Source organism: Cyrtonyx montezumae, unplaced genomic scaffold, assembly GCF_038088225.1.
Source record: "Cyrtonyx montezumae isolate F1298 unplaced genomic scaffold, pur_monq_1.0 scaffold_17, whole genome shotgun sequence".
Classification (NCBI taxonomy): domain Eukaryota; kingdom Metazoa; phylum Chordata; class Aves; order Galliformes; family Odontophoridae; genus Cyrtonyx; species Cyrtonyx montezumae.
Window position 1 is genome coordinate 28,493,111 of NW_027071903.1, and position 24,384 is coordinate 28,517,494.

The 24,384-nt window shown below is 39.3% G+C and overlaps 1 protein-coding gene across 5 annotated transcripts in view; it reads right to left on the minus strand.

The window, feature by feature from the left end:
* ARNT2 (aryl hydrocarbon receptor nuclear translocator 2) overlaps positions 1–24,384 on the minus strand; it is a 95,615-nt gene that overhangs the window by 66,855 nt on the left and 4,376 nt on the right. For 2 of the 5 annotated variants that reach the window (XM_065733976.1, XM_065733975.1), the window contains exons 2-4: positions 9,076–9,187; positions 3,908–3,955; positions 989–1,033 (exon numbers count right to left, since the gene is read on the minus strand). In XM_065733976.1, the coding sequence (XP_065590048.1) occupies positions 989–1,033; positions 3,908–3,955; positions 9,076–9,187 (205 nt within the window). Of the gene's footprint in view, positions 1–988; positions 1,034–3,907; positions 3,956–9,075; positions 9,188–14,093; positions 14,146–24,384 lie in introns of those variants that run through there. The other 3 variants (XM_065733979.1, XM_065733978.1, XM_065733977.1) reach the window with 2 other exon arrangements.

The following is a 24,384-nucleotide window of genomic DNA, read 5'->3' on the forward strand; positions in this document are numbered from 1 at the left end:
CAACTTCATAAGAAAACTTTCCATTTCAAAAGGTGGTTATGCAGCCTTTGCGTGGTCTGTACAGCTGTGGGAGAGAACAGAGCCTGTGGGAGATGGACTGTATGCACGCAAAAACATGCACATTGTCACACAAGTTCTGCATGTAAGAGCATGTGTGTAAAAGTCAGCAAATATATGCTGATAAACATGGACAAGAGAAGGAAAAATGCATTTTACATGATGAAAGCTTGATCTGAGTTTAGCATTTTCACAGAAATGGTAATTGAGAGACAGAAGAGACAACACAAATACTCAACATATATTTTACATTTACAACTATATACTACACTATCTGCCACTAAAGTATTTTGATACTCCTAATCACTAAACAACTATTGTAAAGAGCAAACATACAGCAAAACTTCCTAAGAAAAAATAAGAACATTCAATAGTCCATTTTAATTTATGAACATAAAAAGTAAGAGCATGTTAACCAACTGGCTACGAAAAAGATCAACCAAACAAAACTGACAGTTTCCTGAAACTAGCTCAAATTTAAAATCCTAAAAGATGGATTGTGCTCCTTTTCCAAAAGGCCCTGCCCACAGAACCCTGGCATTCATAAACATTTGTACAGTATCATGTCCTAGTTCTGTAATTTCTAACTTTGTTTTTACATGGAAGTTTTAGAAGAACATTACATTCTGAGAGACTGTGGGAGCTGACCCAAATCCCTGCAGGACCAAGGTTAGTGTTTCTGACTTAAACAATTTTCGTTTCAGCCAGCCCTTCTGAAGGGCATCATAGAAAATAAAAACGGGAGGAAATCACTTTTGATTTTCCGCCTTTGTACCTGGCCATCCTTACTGTGTCAGCAGTACTTGGATCATCTTTCCACCTCAAAACAAAGTAACCAGCTCTCTAAGCTAACCCACACATGCTGAGATGTTTCGGATGTGACCGTTCCCTTCTTTTCTTTCAGCAGGAGACCTCTCAGGAACATGCCTACCTTGCAAACTTTTCCTTATCACCAGATATTTGATCACCATCATACCTATAAACAAAAGAAAGTAAGTAAATTCACAAAGGTTCTACATTTAGGAAGGTCAACACACAGCAGTAAGCAAAGAGGTCCACAACTGCAAACTATTACAAAAAAAAAGCAAGGAAAATGAAGGCATGAAAATGATAAAGCAAAGAAAACACTGAGTTTAATGAAACTTTCAAGCCATTCCAATTCAAAAACTTCCTTTGTACATTTAAAAAAAAAGTTGAAGACATTTTTTCATTGGATTTATGCAAAAACTGACGTGCACTCATTGCTTGTGAAACTTCACAACCAGCACCATTACAGAAACAACACTGAGCTTCTACCGACAGCAGCCCATGAAATATTCATTGCTGTGTTGGAAGTGAAAGAGCGTTATCTTTTTCAGATTGCAACCACAACTCAGCAGAGGGCACTGATGGTCTACAGATAACATGGCAGGGCAGGGAGACACACACTTAAGTGCAATGCATTATACAGAGATGCCATCAGAAAAATGCTCTGGTATCTACACTGTACCACTTGTTGGAAAGACTGGCAAAAGTTAGGCAGGCGTGAGACTGCTGGGTAAACAGAAGTGAAATTATAACTGGCTAAGACCCCTAGAAGTAAACAGATGCCTCAATCCTTTCTGAATTAGCAGTTTGATGCCCAAACAGATGCCTGCAGCAAACCAATGCCAACTTCATGGAGAAAATCCAGGTCTATGGGACTTCAGCCCCATGCGACTGAAGTTTCACTCTTTCTGATGTGCTGTCCCAGAGACAGGCAGCAATGCAACATTTTAATTAAAGAAATAACAGCATGCTACTCATTTCCCTTTCCTATGAAAGGAATCAAGCCTTTGAAATTAATTTTGCTGAAGTAGTTACAAAAAGACATTTTTGTACCTTGAAAAAGCTCTTTGGAGAAAGCAAAACTCTTGTTTCAAAACAGAAAATGTAAGTTTTCAAAAACACAAAAGTAGGCAAAAGGCTTTTCTAGAACCAAACTCAGATTTTGTACAAGTATTATGTCTTTCAAAAACAATGTCATTTACTACTAAAGAGCCTATGGAGCTTCCACATGTTACCCATGGCAAGTAAAGATGGTGAAACTAAGCATCTTTTCTGTTCTAAAATACTAATAATTTTCTTCCTTCTTCACAAATGAGTTAAAAGTAATTTTAAGTAGACAACAGGTGAAAAATCTTCTATGAGACTTATTTTCCTTCCTCATTAAATCTCATTTACACTCTCAAGCCAAAGCTTAAGTGAGACTCGAGCTGCACTCCTTTCTATACTACATTTAGCACTAGCACCCCCAAAACACTCAAGTGAAAACATCACTTTCTTCCACTTGACTCTGCCCAGAGAACATACTGTGCTCTATGAGGTTTAAACAAAGACAGATTCAATGAGGAACTGCCATATGCCATTAGGTGAGAAATACATGCGTCTCCAAGTGCCCCTGCCAAGCCATGCAGATACCTGAGCTGGTTGGGAACTCTCTGAGAAGCAAGGTGTGTTAACCCACGTGGGAGCACCATGCTAACACCACTGCCTACAGAGCTGCCCTACCTTGGGATGTGCCTGCTCACCCTCACATGGCTGGCTGCTCCAGATGCTGCTGCCTCCACTACTCTTTTCTCCCTTCCATCCCCACAGCTGACCTGAGTACATACTCCCCAAGGTACTCCATCTCTGCACTGTTCTTCTGTACCCTCTCCAAAAGCAGAACAAACTGGGGTTTCTACAGCACTTAAGATTTGAAAGTCACACTTTGATCTAGGATCTAAAATCAGAGGTGTTGCACAGCACATCATACTTCTCCAAAAAAAAATTAGGAAACTACCAGCTCTCTCCAAATTTTCAAAGGCTGATGCCAGTATGGAGCCAGACAAATGTATGTGCACCACTGTGTCTAGAAACCACTACACTTGTGCAGGCACAAATTAGGCCTTATTAGTCATGCACCAACAACAGGCATCTTATAGAATACATTAGGACTAGCCCTCAGATCATCAGTTTTAGTACCATAGACTGGAACATGCTTTCAGTAAATGATAACAGCTGAACATGAGTGCTGCTGGTCTCATCCACAAGGTTATGCTATGGCGTTACAACACATCTTCAGCTTACTTTTCTTTCAAACTGGCTAGGATGATCATTAAAATCCTACAGTGACAGCTGTGCTTGAATATGTCTGCAATTATGTCGTAGCAATTACAATTTGAGTGATCAGTAATTATCTGTAGGACTCAAAGCACCTATTCCATGAGTAGCCACTTGTTTTCTGATGAAAAAATGCAAACAGTGTGATCAGAACAAAAGGAAAAGTGAAAAATGGCAATGATGCTTTAATGCTCGTTTTTATTTCTAGCACAAAATATTCCATGTTAACTATAACATTTATTTTGGCAATTTTTACTATCCATTTATATCTAATGATACATAATGAGCTTTAATCTCCAAAAAAACAATCCACGCCTCTAGGATCTGTCATATTGTCTTAACAAGCAGTTAACATCTGAACTAAGTATGAAATAACATTTGTTATCAGTGGCAGAAATACAACTTCAGCAATGTCAGATAACCAAAGTTCATTTATAGCAGTTGAAATACTAAGCTATGTCAAATGACAAAAATTGTGATTTTTAGCTGCAGATGAAATTATGACACAATCATACTGTCAGCTTTGTAAGCCAGTAGCTACATTGAGCAGATTTCTGCCAGTATGTCTAATCTGCAGAGGAAGCAGGTCAAAAACTAACTAGAATTCAGGACAAGTTGTGTGGCTATGGGCTGAAGAAGTTGTCAACAGACTTCAAAACAGCAGTAGTGAGACAGCTGTCTTCCTCCACTGAGACAGTAATTTGGCCAACTCCTCATGAAGGCTCACCTTGAAAATTTGCTGGGTCCCTCCCCATCTTCATCATCGAAATCCATTCTGTAAAAGGAAGATTTCCAAATATGTAATCAAGCAATTGGTAATGGCGATATGAACATTCAAGTCAGCAGTTCTCAATCTTGTTTAGTTTGTATTTCAACTGGAGGTGTTGGCAGTTGTAGATTCCAGTCTTGTTCATATTCTCCAGATCCCCTGAAAGAAGCTCAGGAGAGAGCCAGGAATACAAGGAACACAAGTTAAAAACCAAACAACAACAAATAAACCTTCACTCTGTTCTGCTCCACAAACATCTGCACTGCCTAAATTAACAAATAATAGGAAATATTAGGCAAACGCAGCTCCTGTGAACTGGTCATAAGAACACTCTTAGTCTTGAAAGAAGCCTACAGAAATCAGTACAGACTGTGCAAGTGAACTGAAATTCTGGCTAAGGAATATAAAGTTCTAAAGGTATACACTGTTCGAAAGATTACATTAGAGGCAGAACAGAATAAACTCCCAGCTTCTCTGCTGAGAAGATTACGTACTTTGCCTCTACTGATCTTAACTGTGGTACGTTGTTTAGCCCTGCCCTATACTACAATCATTTCACAAGAACTCCCAACCAACCTGCATATGGCAGTTACACTGTGGTACTCCTAATCTACTCGTCATCTAATACTGAAGTGATCTATGGGTCTACTTAACTTACCTGCTTCATATCCAAGACCTTAAGTCAATAGAAGAGGCGAACTATTTCTCAGGCCAAATCCCAGCCCTCCAGCTTGGCTGCTTTGGGGAGCCACAGAAAGCAGGAACCTTTCTTCACTTGTTACACAGTGAGACTGGGAAGATTAACCTCCTAAATCAGCCAATTGAATTACACTCCTATGCCAGGAAGTATGATTATCTCCTTCCTGTTGATGTTAAGTTGCCACAAATTCTGTAAAAGTAGTAATGTTTCCAAGCATTTTATACCTCTACAATGAGCTGATATCCCATTAATAACAGAGGTGACTTTGGCATTACGTCAGACTAAGAACCGAACCAATACAGAATTTTCAGATAGAATTATTGTATTTGTGTATTAATTTTAATAAGAAAGTACATTAGTATGATGGAGACTTGAGCAGGCACTTAGAAGTAATTCATGTAGATTGGAAATCAGTTCTGTTTTACAAAGACTTTTGTTGGGTTCCTTCACACTAAGTTTTCTAACATTTCAGTATAATAAATTTGATATAATTATCAATTCAACAAGTCTACAGCTTCATATTAACAATAGGTATGTCATATTAAAGGCAAAATGCTGCAAAGGCACAATATTTATCTCAATATTAAAAAACCTTTCAAATTAAAAATAAGAGATTTATACGTTCAGAGTGGGGCAACAATGGTGTAAGAACTCTTCATAATTACATGAACACACAGCACTATATGCACCAGATACAGCCTTGCTCCCTTATTTTGATACCAAAGACAGACTGGCCTATAAAAATGCATCTGACTCACAGCAACCTATGTTCAATCAGGACACAAGCAGTAAATATGCAGAGGAATTGGAAGCAGTATGAGAAAAGGCAGAGTAATGTTTTCCAGATGGCAGTGGTGGTTATTCACTGCTAGAGGAAGCAGGGAGAAAACCATTTTCCCAAAAGAGTCTTAAGAAGAGATACGTATTTAATTTGGTTAAATTTGATGCAATCACCATTTGCACAAGAAATTGTATTTCTGCTCACCCAATTATCACCAAATCCAGTCTGTAAATCACTTCCCTTGGCAAGGACCTCGCAGCTGCGCTGTGCAGAACAACACCGACCTCCAGTGGTCAGCCCTATGCCCGGTGCTATGTCAGGACCCTTCCCCAGGATTCAATCAGTTGCTGCTTTACTTTGGGATGGATTCATTTTGTATCCCCTTTTTCTTCCACTCCAACCCACCATGATTCCATGCCTTGGTATTTTCTTGGCTTCCAGTGAAAAGCTCCAATTGAGTGCTAAGAGATGAATTTCCCCATCACCACATCAAATCAAATACTGCCTCTACTGCATTGAGTCTATTTTATTATTACTAAAACATGATACAGAAAAGAGACAGAGAAAGCAATGAAAGCCTAAGGCTCAGTCCTGCTGCCCATGCTCTATGCACAGCCCCACTCACCCATATGGAAATAACTCATCAATTTATCCAAGTGGCCAGATATCCATTTCTCTTCTCATGAGATCCTGATGGTTCAGCTTCCATAGGTCATTCCTACCATACTGACAGTAGGCTCATCACAGCCTGCTACCAGACTGCAGCAGTCTTAAACCTTTAATTAAGATCTTTGCTTTGTTAACCTAACAGAAAATCTCAACTTTTTTTCCAAATGCAAAAAAAAAAAAGCAATTAACATGAAGTTCATAAACACATCAATACTTATAAAAATGGAAGTGTACCTCTGTCCCGTTTTTGTTAATAAACAAGTTCCTAATTTTGGTGTGCAACATGAAATAAATCTCAGGTTTAAATCCAGTGATTTCAGCTTCCTGACTGTACCACTGCATCTCCTTCATAGTAAGGCAAAGTGAAAGAGAGGGAATCAGCAGCAACCTTTAGCTGAACACAGCAAAATACACAAAAATAATACTCCAACAAAATCCTCTACCCTGTCAGATAAGAACTTCTGTTCAGATAGAATATATGGCACATTAGCAAAACAGTGGAAGCAGCCTCAAAGAAGACAAACGACATCATTTCAGAAGTTACTGACAGAGTATCTTATCTTCATTTAAAATTCCCATTAAAAAGAGACTTTAAAAAAGAGCTGCACTGCGCTCTTTTGTTTTCAAGAATATAAATCCTGTTTACCTTTTTCACACTGTTCATATCAATCTGTGAAAGGAATTGATGTATGAGGTACTTGTTAAGATATATTTTCCTCGGAAAGACACGTGAGCAACGTAAGTAATGTGACAAAAATATGTTTTCTTAAATTTAATTCGAAAAATTTCCACACAAACAAACAAACCAACATAAGGAGTTCTGAACAGGTTAACAATGAGATGTGAGGGGATTTGAGCACTGAAGCAAAATGTTACATAAAATTCCCAAGCAATGTTGAGTATGTTCAGCTTGGGAAAAGGGCAGAGAGAAAAGCTGAGGGTGGTGCTAAGCTTACATGGGGTCTGCACTGCAACCCCTTGTGCAGTAGGAGGTGGGGGGCAGAGATGAGGAAGCAGTCTGACCCACTCAGATCACCCAGGTCTGCGTTAGAGAAAAGACAAGTGTGTGTGATGGAATGGAACAGAACCAATGCAACTGTAAAAAAAGAACTCAGCCCTCCCTCCCTGACTGCAGGAAAAGCCCCTTATCCTCAAATACATCAAAGCCTAAAGAAAAACTACCTTATGTGAGGAAGTTATTGATCACAGCAGTTTATTGGCTTACACACTACCAGGCTCTCACTTTTTTCTATGAAGCATTCGGTATAATTTGTAGAAAGGAAAAATATTTTTCTGAGCTGTCAACGAAGCTGAATGCCTGCACCACAGAAACACCTCCTGGATAGCCAATGAGCTCAAACTGATCTACATTCAAGTCCACGCAGCAATTATTCTGCCAGCTTGCCTCAGCAATTATGAGAAAAGAAACAATTTTCAGAGATAACTGAAGCTAGAAAAGAGGACTGCTTTCAGAGCTACATTCCTTTATGCCTGACACAAAACACTCATTTCTAAAATGCCCAAGGATTTAGGTGCACAAAGATGTACCACCAGGGCAGTAATGAAAAGACCAAGTGTTAGCTGCAACTTTGTTCCAAGAGACGCTACAAGGCATCAGACACAGCAGGCATTCTTTCCCTCCAGGCCTGAATACTGCACAGCAAAGGAAAAAAAATGCAGCCTCGGCTCAGGCTCGAAGAAGGGCTGTTGGTTTGGAGACACGATGCACAGACAAAACAACACAGTCTGGATATAGCTGCAAATCTATACTATCTTACTCATCGAATTTGCATGCTAAATACATTTCAAATAATTTGATTTTATGTTCCTCCCATCCTCCTTCACTCCCCTTTTCCTTGCAAATAGATTGATGATATTTAAAATGCAACGTTTAAAGCACAGTCATCAATTAATTATCAAATCAGTACTTAGTATAATCAGAAGATTTCACAGTCAGCAGCATCAACCCTTGGCAATCACAATTTGCAAACCAGTGTGTCATACTTGTTGTGGTTTATGATCAAAAAAAGAGATCAACTATCCTTTAACTCAAAGGCACGAGAGTTATATATGCTACATAGCAATGAAACATAGCTAATGCTCCATTTCTTCTTCTGAGGGCGTGTTTGAACAGGATTTGTGACTAAAATTTTCCCAGTGTAAATGAAATGTCTGTCAAAAAACAGATTCCAGGTAATTTTCCAAGCAATTTTATACAATTGGCTCAGCACATGAAGCATGCTCAAAGGGGAACAGCCAACTGCCCATCCATCCTGTCATCCAAGCATCCTGAAGGAATCCCCTCCCCACACAACCTTCACAAGCCCAATTCTGCATCCAAAGTAAGCTCCACGTTCTCCTTCCTCAACTCGTTTCAGGAACAAGACTTCAGCACTGCTCCTTGACCCAGCACCTAGGACTGGATGGCTCTCACAGGGAATTAGGGCTTCTCACCAGGTCCCCATCAGTAAACATTTTATTCACACTACTGTTCATTCCAAGTCCTTCCACCTCGATATTTAGGACTAAATATAAGACCAATCCATCTCTTTTGCAAGCACAACTGTACCACAGAGATCTCACAGAAGACATCTATTTGAGAGATTCCAGGTCCAGTTTTCAGATGAAGCTGGGTAAGTCAGCACGTACAAGCAAGAACAAATCTTGCTACCTTTATTCACAAGACAAGCTCTTTTTGAGATTAAACAGATGTAGGCAACGTGCGGTCATTAAAAGCAGCCACAGGATCCAAATCCTGCTTCTGGATGCTCTGCCAAAACTGAAAATCTTTTGAAGTGTGCAAAACAACAAACAGTATTCTTATCAGCAAGTTTGATCTTTCAGGAAGAGCAGATACATCGAAGAGAAAAACAGAACACCAGTGACTAATGCTGCAGGACAATTACCTGCATCAACATTACATAAACATACATATGGATGGATATCTTCAGTTTCAGCCCTGAAGACATGCCTTACCCGGAGCGTCGCTTTCCTCCTCTGGAAGGCATGGACCCCGCCATTCTCACTTGGCCGCTCGCCATTGGTGCCACAGGCAAGGCCACAGAGCCAGGAATATCAGATGCCATTTCTGTTAAGACAGAAGCAGGGAAAGAGAGAGAAAAACCTTTAATCCATCACCCCCAAGGAGACAATAGCAGTGACAAAGTTAGAGAAAAGCCCTTCCAAAAGCAAGCAGGGAAAAGCTTTCCTTTTTTTTCTAACAGAAGGGAATGCTCTCCCATCAAAGCCAAGCCTCCCTAACAACAAGCCTTGGCTTGTCAGTAACCATTCAGAGTGCCTTGGGAGGCAGTTGAGAGAACAGAGTGTACAGTGGGTACCTCTGTATTTCAGTTTACCTGCGACTGATGCAGTTCTGCTTCTCAGAGAGGCTGTCACATGAAGGCCAACAACCTCTTACAATAGCTAACTACCCCATACAGATATGCAGAGATGCATTTCCAAGACAAATGTAGCTGTAAATACTGAGAAAAATATAACTCCGAAGACATCTCAGTCTGCCAAAGAGGTCAAGAGTTTATAGCAACGAATTACCAGGAGATGCTTTTTTTTTAATTTATATTCTGGTAGCATTTGGAGGACCAGTCTGAGCCCAGGAGAGCTGCAAGCCTGCCTGTATTTCAGAATGGCACTTCGTAGAGCTGACCAGAGCCCCAAACACAGGCAGCATTCAGCCCTCTGCCCTTGCTCCTCCCCATGAGGTGCTCGAGGCCAGGCTGGATGGGCCCTGGGCAGCCAGATCCAGTGCTTGATTCTGTGGTTGCCAACTGGAGGCAGTTGGAACGAGATGATCTTTGAGGTCCCTTCCAACCCAAGCTGCTATATGATTCCACGATACAGCCCCAGCTTAATGAGATCCTCAGCCTCCAATCTTTGATCTGAGGAATAGCAACAGCACACCTCACACCTTCAGACCACTAACGGCAAGTATTTTTACAACCTATTAGTAACAGACAACCACAGTTTAAAAAAGAAAAACAGACCTTAATGTGTTTATATCTTTTTCTCTTGCTCCATGGATTAAGCACATTTTATCTCCTTGTAAAGCGTGCAAGTAATTAAAACTTCTTAAATGCAGATAAACTACACTCTGGAGGTAAAAACCTACAGTCACAACATTTAATTATCATCATGAAAGAAAATACATCTTCCTTCCAAGTTTTTTATTTTTTATTTTTAAACTTGGCTGGGTATCCAGAGCTGCAGATAAATATATCTGCCAATGGAAAGCAAATCTGTTCAAAAATCCTGCTATTCTTCCCAACACATAAGTACAACACAACTTCAATTATGGAAGCAGGAATCCATGCTTCCTTCATTATGTCTGGAGAGCACTTCATCTCTGCCACACTTTATATAAAATCCACTATGCAGCATTATGCATTTCAAATAATATTTTATCTGTTCAATGATTTCATGAATTTCTTCTAGTGCATTTACCTTTATTAACTCCTTTCAAAATAAAAAGCAACAGCAAAATACTCATCCTATGCTTTTCAAAAAAGTGTGCAAGGACAAAGAGTCCTCTGCCTAGATTACCATACCATAGCGTCCTGCTGCCTCTGAAGCTTCTGGTGCACAGAAAAACTGCATTAATGCACATTAACATATTTCCATACAAATGAAAGCATGAACACCTAAACAACCAATAGAAGTATTTTCAGAAAAGAAGTACTCGTAGCATTCTAATGTCAATTGAAGCATTCACACTCACATTTCAAGAATATAACCGAAGGTCATTTTGAAACACTGCTGACTCATTTGTTAAAACAGATGGTAAAATGCCATAAATCTACTTGCAAAGTGTCCCTATCACTCAGAAACACATTTCAGCATAAATCACCAGGAAGACTGTTTTTTTAAATTAGTAATCAAAAAGAAAAAAAAATTTCAAATCAACTGAGCAGCATTTTAAGAGTTGAAGTAATACTGTATTTGTAATTGCGATGAGAAATTCTTGTACCTTCATTTTCCCCAATCATAAAACCAAACTGATGACAAACCAACAGAAGGGTAGGATTCATCTCTTCTGAAAAGTCTAGAAGTAAGAAGGTGATTATTTAAGGTAACTTCATCAAGCAATAAAACAGAAAAGAAGCACCATCCTATGCACATGCATTCAGATTAGGTTGAGTAAACCTCTTTCCACAGGTCCCTGATTACTCAGGCAGATTTAAATCTGGTTGGATGCCCGATTTACGTGGCTAAGCAGAACAAGTCGGTTTTCTGCTCTTACATTCAGCCTTTAATGCACGGAGGCATGAGAGGAAAGAGAAATTGGGGAATTTTGATTGGTAATAGAAAACAGGAATTGCCTATTTTTCAAATTCAAAAACAAAGGCAATGGCTAGAGGAATGACCAAACCATAGGCTCAGTCATATCAGTGTCCAAAAACACTTGAAAGGAGATACTCTGAAGCAAACAGATCATTTGTCTAACAAGGTATAATCTGAAGAGTTACTGTAAAGCTATCTTCAATCTCCGGAATGGAATATCAATAAAAACACAAAGAAAAAACACAATTTTTCATAAAAAACAGCCATTAAACCTGTCTTCAAAGTCCTGGGAGAACAGAACTATGCTGACTGCTCTTAAAAGGAGGAAATAGAAATTTTTGAAGCCAAGACACAAGCACAGGAAAACAGAATCAGGGAATCTACATATATGAAAGCTTAACTAGCAGGGAATACAGTTCCAGGCCCTTAAAACAGGAGAATATCCATTAAGGAACAACATTGTGACATAAACAACCACGTTAAGGCATCCGATGCACCTGTCCACTTCAGAATCTATCACATCAAAGTGACATCAACCACAGTCAGAACTACCACAGCCCCAGAGCGTGGATAATAAAATGTCAGCTTTCCAAAAACAAAAGACTGAATTGGATACAGATCTACAGGTGAATAAACAAATAGATAAAAATCAGAACAGGAAATCAGCAAGTGAACCTCAGGATGCACCAACACAGATTTTTAGGAAGCCTCTTAAAAACAGATGAAGTGATTATGTTACAGCATCAACTAGTATCAAAGCCTAGGACTGTAGAACCAGGTGCCAAGTTGGATAAACCATCATCAAATAAATAAATAGATAAATAAACAAAAGGATTATGTTTCCAGGCCCAGGTCCACACAGATTCTGTTGCTCGCAGAAGTGTTTCAGCAGCAATGAACATTAGGAAACAAGCTATTATCTTTCTGAGATTGGACCTTCTCAAATGGACTTTCCTCCTGCCAACAGGGTTAAGACAAAAAGTGCCTACTGCACCCAAAATTAAAACAAGAGTGTAAAGGTGTATGTTCAGAAAGTAAAAGAACGTCACACTGAATATTCAAGAAAAATCATCTATAACCATCACGGCAGTCCTCTGAATAATAATCTAAAAACAGTTCCTTAGAGTTGAATGAACGCTGCTTTTCTACTGAAAAATATACACAGTATTTCATGTCAGAGCTGGAAAGTGACCTACAGCTCCGCCAAAGAACACAGAGACACTATTAAAATAGAGCTCACCAGAACACACCTTCAGTGGATATCCTTCCAGACACAGAGCAGCTATCCTACGAGGCCTCACCTCATCACCATCCTGCCCCGTGCAGAACCTGGCTCAGCCCTGCTCCTCATGTTCACCCCGAGGACCCCTGAGGAGCAATGCTAACCCAGGGACTGCATCAGTGTGCAATGCAAAGTCAGCATTAGTTCTTCTCTTTCCATCCAGAATTAAATCTACTGCTGAATGCACCAAGTCTTGATATTACACTTCTCTCCAGCACTGCACATGTCACTCCAAAATTATTCACAGATTTTTTAATTGTTTTGTGGATAAAAAAAGACAATCTGAAAGCATACATTAAAAATAAACAGATAAAACATAGGGATCTAGCCCCAGGATGTGTTGTAGAGATAGTGCTGTAGGGATTAGCATACACCTCACACAGCAGAAAACACAAAGCTGCTCAGTGCCGTGTGGGGACACTGTACTGTGCAAGCACGTGTGAACTGCAACCACTGGAGGGGATAACAGCTGCATCCATCTCGATGGACCTTTCCCTCAAGTCTGAGAATTATTAAATCAAGGCTTTTAAACCCAAACGTCAAGCCCCCAGCCTTACAGGAGCTCTGACCTGCTTCAGCAGACTTGGGATCTCTGACATTAACTTTAAGGATCAGCTCCAGATTGCTCTGACATGTCAGATATCACTGAGCATGCTCTGCTCCTTCTATCCTCCAGTATTTAGTGTAATAAACGGGATTAAAGGCAGATACCAGTATCTGATTAAACTAATGAGACTGTACTTACATAAACACAAATGTAACAGATTTCTACCTGCTAATCCATAGCATCACTACCCCAAAGGAAATGTAGATCTAAGGCTAAATATAGCATTATGCATGTACCCCTTCCCCTTGATAGCGACATCCACAGATATTTTACAAGTTCTGTGAAAACAGATTTCAAAACCTCCTTTGGATACTGTATTTTTCATACCCTGAAGTCATTCAGGAGTTGGATGCATGTCAGCAAAGAGGTTCTGATTGCAGTCAATTGCAAGGGGGGATTTCTGCCTTCTGCCTAGCACACAGAATTTTAAAAATAAACCAAGTTTATCTCTTACTTCAGAACATGCCAATGAACATATGAAGCCACCATGTAGCCAAAAATATTTCATAGAAATACCTATGCTAAAACCTAACTACATATTTAGTCATTATGTTTGCATGTTAACTACGGAGATTGTAAAACAAGAGATCTCTTTCACAGAGACTATAAAAATTACAATATTTTCAATCTTCCCAACAACTCTGCTAAATACCGTTTTATTGCATTGCACTGCCAGAGACTTTAAATAGATTCCACATCAGAAAGATCTACAGCACTGAGAGGATATGCAGGAAGACAAAAACATCCCTTTCTATGTTCTTTAACATAATTAATCACAGCAAATAAATCAGGAAATACAATAAATCCCACCTTCAGAGAAGACTCTTTCAAAGACGCTATTCCTTTCCTGTGAGCAACACCTTCTTGGAGAGGGATTTTATCCGCATATAAGAAGTGTCAGAAACCTCTGGGAAGAAATGTAGCAGCATTGGTATTCTGCTCAGAAAATGTCATCACAGATCTGTTTACCTTAACTGTGGACCATGATTCAGCCAGTGACAACCGTCTTGCATACTGATCAATTTATTTGCAGCAAAATTACTAACATTTTCTACTTTAACTATTTAGGTTCTGGAACCAGTTACTTAGATAGGGAGAGCTTTGAGGAATAATGTATAAACCTTGCTTAATTTAACAATTTTCCCTCTAGCAAGATGCTCTGTACATTGAGGGGGGGAAACCCCCCCTCATAATCTTGAAGAAAAATTAGGGCACAGCAAGTTGTTTTCAAAGGAATGCTCCTTTTTTAAGAATTTAAATTGGAGATTTATCATCCTTCTGCACCACAGGTGAATACTATGGGGAAAAACAATGCAATTAAACCAATCATTCTGGGGGACCAGCTGTTCAGCAGAGACAGTCAGAAATCATACAAGTAAAGCCCCAGAAAAGACACTTAACAGCTATCAGGGCAACATAGCAAATCTATCAGACATATATGTCCCACCTGTAGACTGGGAGAGCAGCAGGTGAAGCCATGGGGCTGAAAATGTTTGTGGTGGCTCCGTGCTTTGTTGCTGTGGCTATAGGACCCACTGGGGAAGCCCTGACCTCTCAGTGTATGAAATACCTCTTCCACGTGCCTGGCAGTCCAGCATGGTGGGGATGTGCAAAGGGAGGCAAGATGCAGACTAAAAATTAAGACACGTGGCTACAGCCTCTCAGGTATAAACAGGCACAAGTGGGAAAGCGTGGGTGCAAATGAGGCAGGGAATTAGGGTACTTGCTGCAAAGGGTCAAGTTGTAGAGATGGTCACAGCACAACTGCAGACAACAGCAGCAGTACTCATGCTGTTTGAATCTGACCCTCGCTGGTCTTAGGCCACTACACACACAGTCACGCACTGATAAAATAATACAATGCTTTTTTCTGCTTTAATCTGCCCCAGTTTTATTGATATTATTTCAGTCAGTATTAGTGACACGTGGCAAAAGTACCAATTAAGCAATTCTGCATTACAAAAAAATACGGCTTCCCACACAATGCATCATTTCAATTTAAAATGAATGGTGATCCTCCCTCCTCCTCTGACATTTGGTATTTGCCAAAAATAACTACACAATTATAAGTTGTATGCGAGAAACAGAAGGTAACATTCAAAGTCATTTTCTGTAATTTTTACTTGCCATGTCAGAACTAGCAAATACAACCTATGGCTTATTTTGGGGAGCAGAGCAGCCAATGCCATTAGTGAACTCACAGTAACTGAAGAAGCATACGCCCAGCCTGGGCAAACAAGAAGAAAAAATAATTAAGTGCTATGACTTTCCTTCAGTTTTTTCTGAGATAGATCACGCTCAGTCCATTAATTCATCGTTTAACAAGTGTGTTTCATTTAGCTTGTTTTGGTTGGCTTTCAGTTAGAAATTCACGTACAGGACATTTTTTCTCCTTTTTAATACAAAACACTTGCTGTATTGCAACCCATGGAACACCAGGAGGTAAAGTGGAAGCTGCAAGAGAAGCTAAAGCTGTGTGCTAAAGCCAGGTTCAACCACACTGAATTCGCAAACACCTGCATGTGGTGCTGCCCCAGAAGATCCCATTAGTTCATTAAAAGGGCTTAGTAAGATGTTGACATTTTGTTGCTCAGCAGGAAAGCTAGAGCCAACTGGGTTGCTCTCAATTTGTTCCAGTGCAAGCAAAAACAAACAAACAAACAAACCCACCACCACCAGACAACTCACAGTATTCCACCATTAGCATTAACACGACTCTAATTTTGACTAAATTCTGCTGCATCTGCCTCCGCACTGCTAAGACTTGACATATGTCTGCCCATCCAACCATCCCTGTTCCCTGCACTTTTCCAGGTGATCTCCCTTGCTGGATGCCCTCACAACTACAAGCCTCAAACAGGATTACTTTTACCAAGCCTTCCTGACCAGTCAGGATGCTTCAAGCTCCCTATAACAGGAAGCTGTGGATGTCAGAAGATTGTACTGCTTTATATCCTGCTCAAAATTGTGGAAAAGAAACCCGCTGAGTGCTATTAAATACAAACATCAGGGCTGGCTCAAGAAGCCTGTGAGTCACACATGGCTGGAGGGTGGGAATGTACCCAGGGGAGCCCCATAGATGCTTGCCCCAAGTTTATTCTCCTTCAAGTACCTGTATTAGCCAATGCTGGAAAAGGCATGCTGAGCCCGATCTTCCTTTTGCCAGGGACGGGATGACCAGTTTTCACAGGATGAGGAGGGCACAGGATGTTTCTTCTACAGAGGTAAGAAATTGGCCAATTCCCACTACTCTTTTTTTCCTCAAATAATCAAATTGACTACTTGCCATAGTATGTCTTTACTCTTGATGAACAATTACTTTCATTGCAATTTTTCCCTCCCTAAACTCATCTTGGTTCATTTTCCTGTTCTGTGAGATAATTTTCCAAAGAAGTTTACGAGATAATGTACTTTACTAAATTCCTATGCAATTGTTTTATGAGAAATAAATAATAACAATGTGTGCATAGATAAACTATTGAGCAGTTACTACGTCATCATCTGAGATTTCATTTTTATTCAATCAGCTTCAGATTGCTTATTTAAAAACTTTTTCTCATCTAATAGGAAGACTGTTTTCTTACTATTTATCTAGCCATTTTTCTTCCAGCAGTAGAAGTTGGTTTAGATTTAGACCAAATATCAGTCCTTGAACTCAAACCAATTTAACTCATATACAAGCTCAACCTCAATTTGAAGAAACTGTTTTGAAATTATCAATGAAACAATTATAATGGTATTGAAAAAAAAACCAAAAAAAACCTAACAAAACAAAATTTAAAGGAAACCATGACGTAAGAGTCAACTTTACTTGATTCTTGTCTATATTTATTAATTATCTACAATAAAAGTCAGCTATCCAATTTCATGAGTATGCAAGGCAGTATTTATGCCTATAACTTTTGATACAAGCTGGAAGAACTTTGACAAGATACTTCTTAAATACTGAGCAGAGATTTTCCTCATGAATGAATTAATGAGTGGTCCTCTGTTAACATAAATATTCTGACAGTGTATTTTCATTATATAGAAACATGGTAAGCATGGTCTAAGCTACAGGTGCAAGTATTTACAGTATTCATCCTAAATTTACAACTCTGAATGACTCTGAAGAGCCACAGCAGGACAGAAGGGGTACCTTGTGCCTCACCAGCCCACTACAACAGAGCACAGGACAAACACCCAGAGATGTCACTTCTAGTCACCATTTCATGGGGCTAAATCACAGAGGACTGAGAAGGAAGACCATTACAGACATGAACAAAGTACTTCAGAGGAATGGTTTGACAATGCCACTGTGGAAGATCGCAGTGACTGCTGCTGCTGCAGTAGTGGACCACAAGGTGTCCTACAAAGCTTGGGCCAAGCTGGGCTCAATCGCTGGGCATTAAGGCCTTCTGCATGCAGCCAGGCCTACACGAACACCCAGTCTGACAAGCATGGAAAGCCTAGGAACAACACAGTCCTACTAAAAAGACTAAAATTCAGACCACTCTGATTTAAATTATTCACTCTAAATTAGTTACTTGTGTCCTTCAAATGCCTTTATTATTTATTACAAAAATCTTTCTGATGTGTGACTCAGAAGGGTATTTTATTCAGAACAACAAGTCCTGTTAGCAAGCACTTAATTATCAGTATATTTACAGTGTCCTTCGGCACTGTTGGGTAATCAGAATTCTCTTGTTTTCATTAAACAATATTTTATTGATAGCACTAATGACTTCAGTTCTGCTTGATCAACAAGCAAACGATGCTTATTTGATGTTACGATAATTAATTGGTCTTCCAGGTATTTCCACATCCCAATTTATTAGAAAGAAGAGTATTTGTGCGAAATACTCTAAAAGGAACATTATTATGCATCACAAAAAATGCTCTCCTCTTCCTCACAACTTCTAAGGCAATGTTTGCTTTCTAGAAGTAGAGGAGGAAAAAACTACACCATTCCATTATAAAAAGGGAGCATGAGCCCTGCATATTAAGTACATTTTACTCCTTACTGAACTTCCAGTAGGTAAAATCTTGAAGATTCCTTCCAACCCAAATCATTTGAGGGTTCTATGAGAATGAGATTTTCTGATTAACACCTTTTTTGTTCCCCCTCTTGAAATGGAAGAAGACAGCAGAGGACAGCCTTCAGAACATCTTCTGAAACATCCATTCCCTGACATACCAACCTGAAGTAGGAGCTACCCTTGTCTTTGAAGATTAGTTCCATAAAAGATAAATGTCTTTGACGTTAAAAAAAATAAATTACAAATAAGGGTCTTAATGATTTTCCTGCTCTTCACTGCCCCAGGATCATTAATTACATTGTTTAGAACATTCTGCCTCTTAGGCAATTTCAAGCATTACATCTTTCATGTGTGCAAACAGCAACAACAAAAAAAAAAAACAACAAAAATAAAAGCCCACAGGATTTGGGAATCTCAACAGTAGCTGCATTTGCAGTTTTTATTTTACATTCTGGACTTCTTCATTCCCACACATGCTCCAAACACAACACACCAACAGTACAGTAAGGGAAATCTTGATAGACAGCCAATACAGAACACCACTATTTGTGACACACGCAAGAATTTGTCACAAATTTTGGAACACTTGCATCTGCTTAACTTCTTCACACAGAGCTATTTCCTGAACAGTTTTCATAATACTGAATCTTATTCTTTGCTTTAGTCAATTTACCAATTTCAGAATTACCAATTTTAAAACAAGACAGACAATTATGCTTCCAGATAAGCTGCGTTTCAGGAAAAATTGTCTCTAAAGGCCATGCTCTTATTGCTTTTTCAGAATTACAAAATAACAAAAATTCAATAGATATTCAACCAGTAAACTACTACACAAACAAAAATATAATAATATAACTTTTTCCCCCTGCATCCTCATATTTATATTAAATACGATCTGACATCCATTACAAGCCACTTGTTCCCAAAAGCACACAGACAGTTCTGTGGATACATCAAACACAGAACTGAAGAATGACACTGAAAAAAATCTCACTACAAACAAACTGGATGTTTGTCAAAAAACAAGCTGAGTATTTGTCTGCAAATATTGATCAAACTAAATTTTAACTTTCATACTTGCTGACGGAAGAGCAGCACAGACAAGTACAAAGGACATATACAATTACTCTGAGTGCCAAACTCAGTCACGTTCCAACTGCAACAGGAGCTCTACAGAAGAAAGCAAACAACTGGTAGCAGCCCAATCCTTCCAGCAAAAATAAAAATCACCACAAATAGCTTATCATTACATTGCAACATCAGGAAGAATCATGATTTGATTTCTGAAAGCTCAGAGAGAGCTCATTAACTTGATTTAAAGACTATTATAAGTTAATGTACTAGCCACATATCCCTCTATAATACATTTTTCTGTTTTTTAAATTCAACTCCCAAGCAAAAACCAAACACTTGAAAAATGACACAATTTTCACAGTGAAACTGTATTTTTCACATAGTTTTATATTGTTGTGCTCATGAACCAATCAATATTTTTCTCTCAATCTTAACTGAAATAGTATCTAGCTGAGAATATGTTTTCAAAGGCAGACTAAGTGATCATCACTTAAGACAGCAAGAAATAAACTGTAAGCCTATATTGAGGTTGTCTAGCCAGTTTAGCAATGCAATAGGTATCCACGTGTGTTCGTGTCTATACTTTTCTATGACACTAAAGAAGAATTATCCCAATACCACAGCCATTGTTTAATGAAAACACAAATTAATGATTATTAATATGCTTCGAATAAATAATACCTGCCATTTCCTAGGGGGAAAACACACATACATACATTTATATATACATACACACATACTGCTTTTTATCTTCTGTCTTCCCAAAAGGAGAAAAATTCTTTGCTTGACCAACATAGATGTGGTTGCAATAAAATTCTGTTATTAAAACATCATCAATTAATGCATAACTACAGGGAAGGAAAAAAAAAAAGCTATTCCCTACTTGCTGCAGGATGTGCACTCCACCCTCTTAAACACATACATTATTTTGTAATGATCTCATAATGTAATGAAGGAAACACTCCAGAATACACAGTCCTATAAACAGGACAGGTAAATTGTAGCCAGGAGAACAGGAAAAAGTCAGGCAGCTAGCAGTAGGCACAGGGATGTCACAGGACTTGTCGGAGGCTGAGCAGGAAAGCTGGAGTAGATCTGACCCCTGCCTAGAGCCTGTGCCCATTTGCCTTCCCCAGCTCTCAGACAGGAGGCAGACAGCCAGCAATAAAACTGAAAAATGCAGGCAGCTTGTAACAGCCAACTATTTCCCTGCATGGCGAGAATTTATCGGTTTCTGAAATTCTTATTCATAATTACCACCGACATTTTAAATTTGAGCAAGGATGAAAGAACATTTTGTCCTAAAGACCATCTTGAAAAAACAATCCCATCAAGGGAGTACAGGTGGAGATGCAGAACTGAACATGAAGATGTTATCGACATCCACACATTCCAGCCCAAAACTGGGCCATCACCCTGCACATCCCAAAACACTTCCCACAGGCACAACTCTCCCAGGGTAAGGCAAGGACTGGTGTTCTGCCTACACCTTATTCCATTATGCCATAGCCAGGAGAGGTTTTGCACGTCATCAGCAGATGAGGCAGAACCAATTCCTTAACGACATACCAACCTCTTCATCACAGTCATCCAATAATACTTAGGAGAAGGAACAAAAAAAAGCATGTGCCAACTCTGCAAGTAATGAATAGTTTTCCTCAAGCAAAACATAATTCAGCATGAACTTCATGTAAAGATTCTTTCCACCCACAGATCTCCATCTGATTCTATCCAACCAAAATGCCAACAGTAAAACCACCTATCTGCTTTCTAATTGGGTTACTGTACCACAGAATTAAGGTTTTCTTTTACAGCCTCAACCTATAGCTGCCAAACCTCAAAAAATTACTGCATGTATGTTTTGAAAAAGGAGGCCATGTGAATACTAGAAACTGAAGTGAGAAATACAAATCAACAACAGGGAAAACTTTGGAGAAAGCTAGCTTGCATTCTTAAGAGTATATGGTGGATGAACATCTATCTCAAGGCCATAGAAACACTGTATAAGAAATTCAGATTGTCACGTTTCACTACGATGTTAAAAACCTAAGCCTCAGTTCCGTTTCCAGCTTAGAACCAAAGGGCTCAAGTGGCTGAAGAACAGCATTAAAAAAAAAGAAAAAAAAGAATAAAAGAAAAAGAATTTAGCCTTGAGTCAGCAAACACTTCGGAAATTTCTGGTGTTTGCTTGTTTGTTGAGTGAAAGACCAACAAGCATATTTAATCTATTACTACACTTCAGAGAGCACAGCTTCACAGCAGGTACAAAACCACTTGAACTCGTTTAGAAAAAAATAAAAGCAAAAAACTGCTATCATTTAAGAACCATCTCTTGAGCTTGATTAACCTAGAAGAGGAACAAAGGATTCCTATAAGCCTACATAACTGACAATGCCCATCAGCTACAATGAAGGACAAAATTTCTCTGTTGCAGTCTTCAACAGGTGATTTTTGGAGAAGACTACTACACTCAAGACATCCTTAATGCTACAGTCCACTGCCTTCTATGCAGGAAATGACCATCACGAGGACTAAGACAATATAGTTCCATGCCTTCAGCACCTCAACTGCTAATGGTTATGGCCAGAGGCAGCCAAATCCAATGCTACACTGGTGCAGTGGAGCTGGACACACACTGTACCATCCAAACTGTGGCTCACTGTCAATGCAGGCTGAAGAAAGCAGATTAAGAATAAATACTTGGACTCGAGTCCACCTTTTGACTGTGCCCACATATTCAAAAAGCATTCCTGTTTTTCAGTCTTCATACAAGAGCTTGAAAACACTCCTGTATTTTTCTCAGTGATGGCTCATTTACTTCAAATTCCACAATGAAAATGCATACTTCAAACGTTCAGTGCAGCGATTGCTATTCCCACAGAGCTGACTGCCCAGCAAATTAAACTTCACCCTTTCTTTATATGAAAATGTCAACAAGACAAATTAGCAAAAGAATATTTATCCCAGGAACACAACCTCCAGTGATGGGCCATCATATTGCAAAAGCTGCTGAAAATACAGTAACAACAAATGGAAGCTTTCTTAAGAACCTCTGTTTTCTTTTAGTCAAATCGCCACTCATTACAGAAAGTGCAGAGCACGCACAGGGGAACAGAATGCATAGAAGGCAAAGCAATCTCATAAAAATGCTCTAAAATAATAAATGAGATGAAACTGTTGGTGTCCTCGTACAAAATGACAGGAACATGACTCACAGGAGCAGGCAGAGTGACCTATGTTTTGCTGCACCCAGACACAGGGCCAGCCTCCACAGGCTCCTGTTACAAGAGCTTCCCCTCAGTGGCTATACAAATACAAAAATGAATGAACGTTATCCTCTTCCTATGGCTACTGTTGCAAAATCAGCACTTAAATTCTGGGGTTGCAGACTACACAGGCCATTGGGAAGACCAACAACTTTCTCTATCACAGAGGCTAAGCAAATTAAAATCCTGGTTTCAATCTGACATGCTGGTCAGCCCTTCCTCAAGACATTACCTAACGACACATGCTAAGATGTAGCCATCTCCTTGCACCTCCTGTGTTCTAGAATATTACTGGGAACGTAACGGAGAACAGTTTTCAAAATCAGACCCATATATTCCATAGAGACAGATTTTGCTTTACCCTTTGAGGAATACAAACACACACAGTTTTTGTTCTTCGCACCTCAGTGATTTACTGGCATGCTGCTTCCCATAAAATATTTGCATATATCTGAGAGTCAAACTGTACCCATACATTCTGTGTTTGCCAGGAAGCCAATGCTTCAGCATTACCGAGCATTTAAACAGGGACAGGCACCAGGACAAATGGCAGCATAATTAACATACCAATGAAGAGCCAGTTGTTAATTACTACCCATTTCAGGAATTTTCTATGAGCAACTTACCTGAAAAGCCTTCCCATCCGTACGATGGCAAAGCCAGTAATTAAACAATTCAACAATTTGTCCTTGATTCGAGAAAAGAAATGATTATTATTTTATTTGTCAAGCACAACTGACATTTAGATGAGGAAAACAGCAGCAGCTCAAATCCAAACATTTAAAATTAACATTGTGAGCCATCCCTGAACAAAACAGCAACATATATACACGTAAGGCAGAAGTAAACCAATAGATGGTCCTAATTCAGGCCAAATGATTATACCTTAAAGTACCTGCTCCATTATGTGAATGGCAGCACAGCTGCTACTTATCACAGAAAAGCACAACTTATCCTTAAGGAGCTCAGATGCTACCTACAGAATGTAAAGGCTGGACTTATAAGCAGTAGAAAGACTTGAGGACAGCAGGACAATTGCAGGATGCATTTACATCTTAACAACAGCCTTTGAGAAGCCAATGCAAAGCGGGACACAGAAAGGAAACCAGAGGATAGAAATGTGGGAGAAAGACAGGCAAAAATAAACAACAGCTGACAAGGAGAAGAAACAGAGAATTTAGAAACTTTGCTCAAAATGTAGAGCATCCAAACCAAAGCATTTCTCTTTCTTCATGTGCAGACGGCTTTCAGTACAAAAAAGGAAATTACAGCTGAGGCTTCTAAACCATTACCCATTGCTCGAGTATGGCCATAAGTTCATGTAAACAGTCATACCAGGACACACAAAAGCTGCTTCACTATTTTTTGGCACAAATCCATTTGAAATTGTGAGCATTCAAACTTTCAATCAACTCTTCTGAAAAGACAGGCATTCTATGTTCGGCATTTGGGTTCTGAAGCTTGTCCCTCACCCCTCTGCCAGGCCAACGTTCACTGAGTTCAACTTAAGTTTTGTGACTCTTCTAGGAGTAGCCACGAAGTGCAAATCTGGTCCATGAAACCTTACTCCACCAATTAAAAACATTAGACTTGAAAAGCAAGAAAACCACACAGACATGTATAAGAACATCAGATTGATGCTTGAAGTCTTCCAAGATCATGCTAACTAAACAAGGCAATGCTTTTCATTTCATTGACCAAAAGTACACACTCTGCACTCAAACATTAATTTAGAAACCAGCT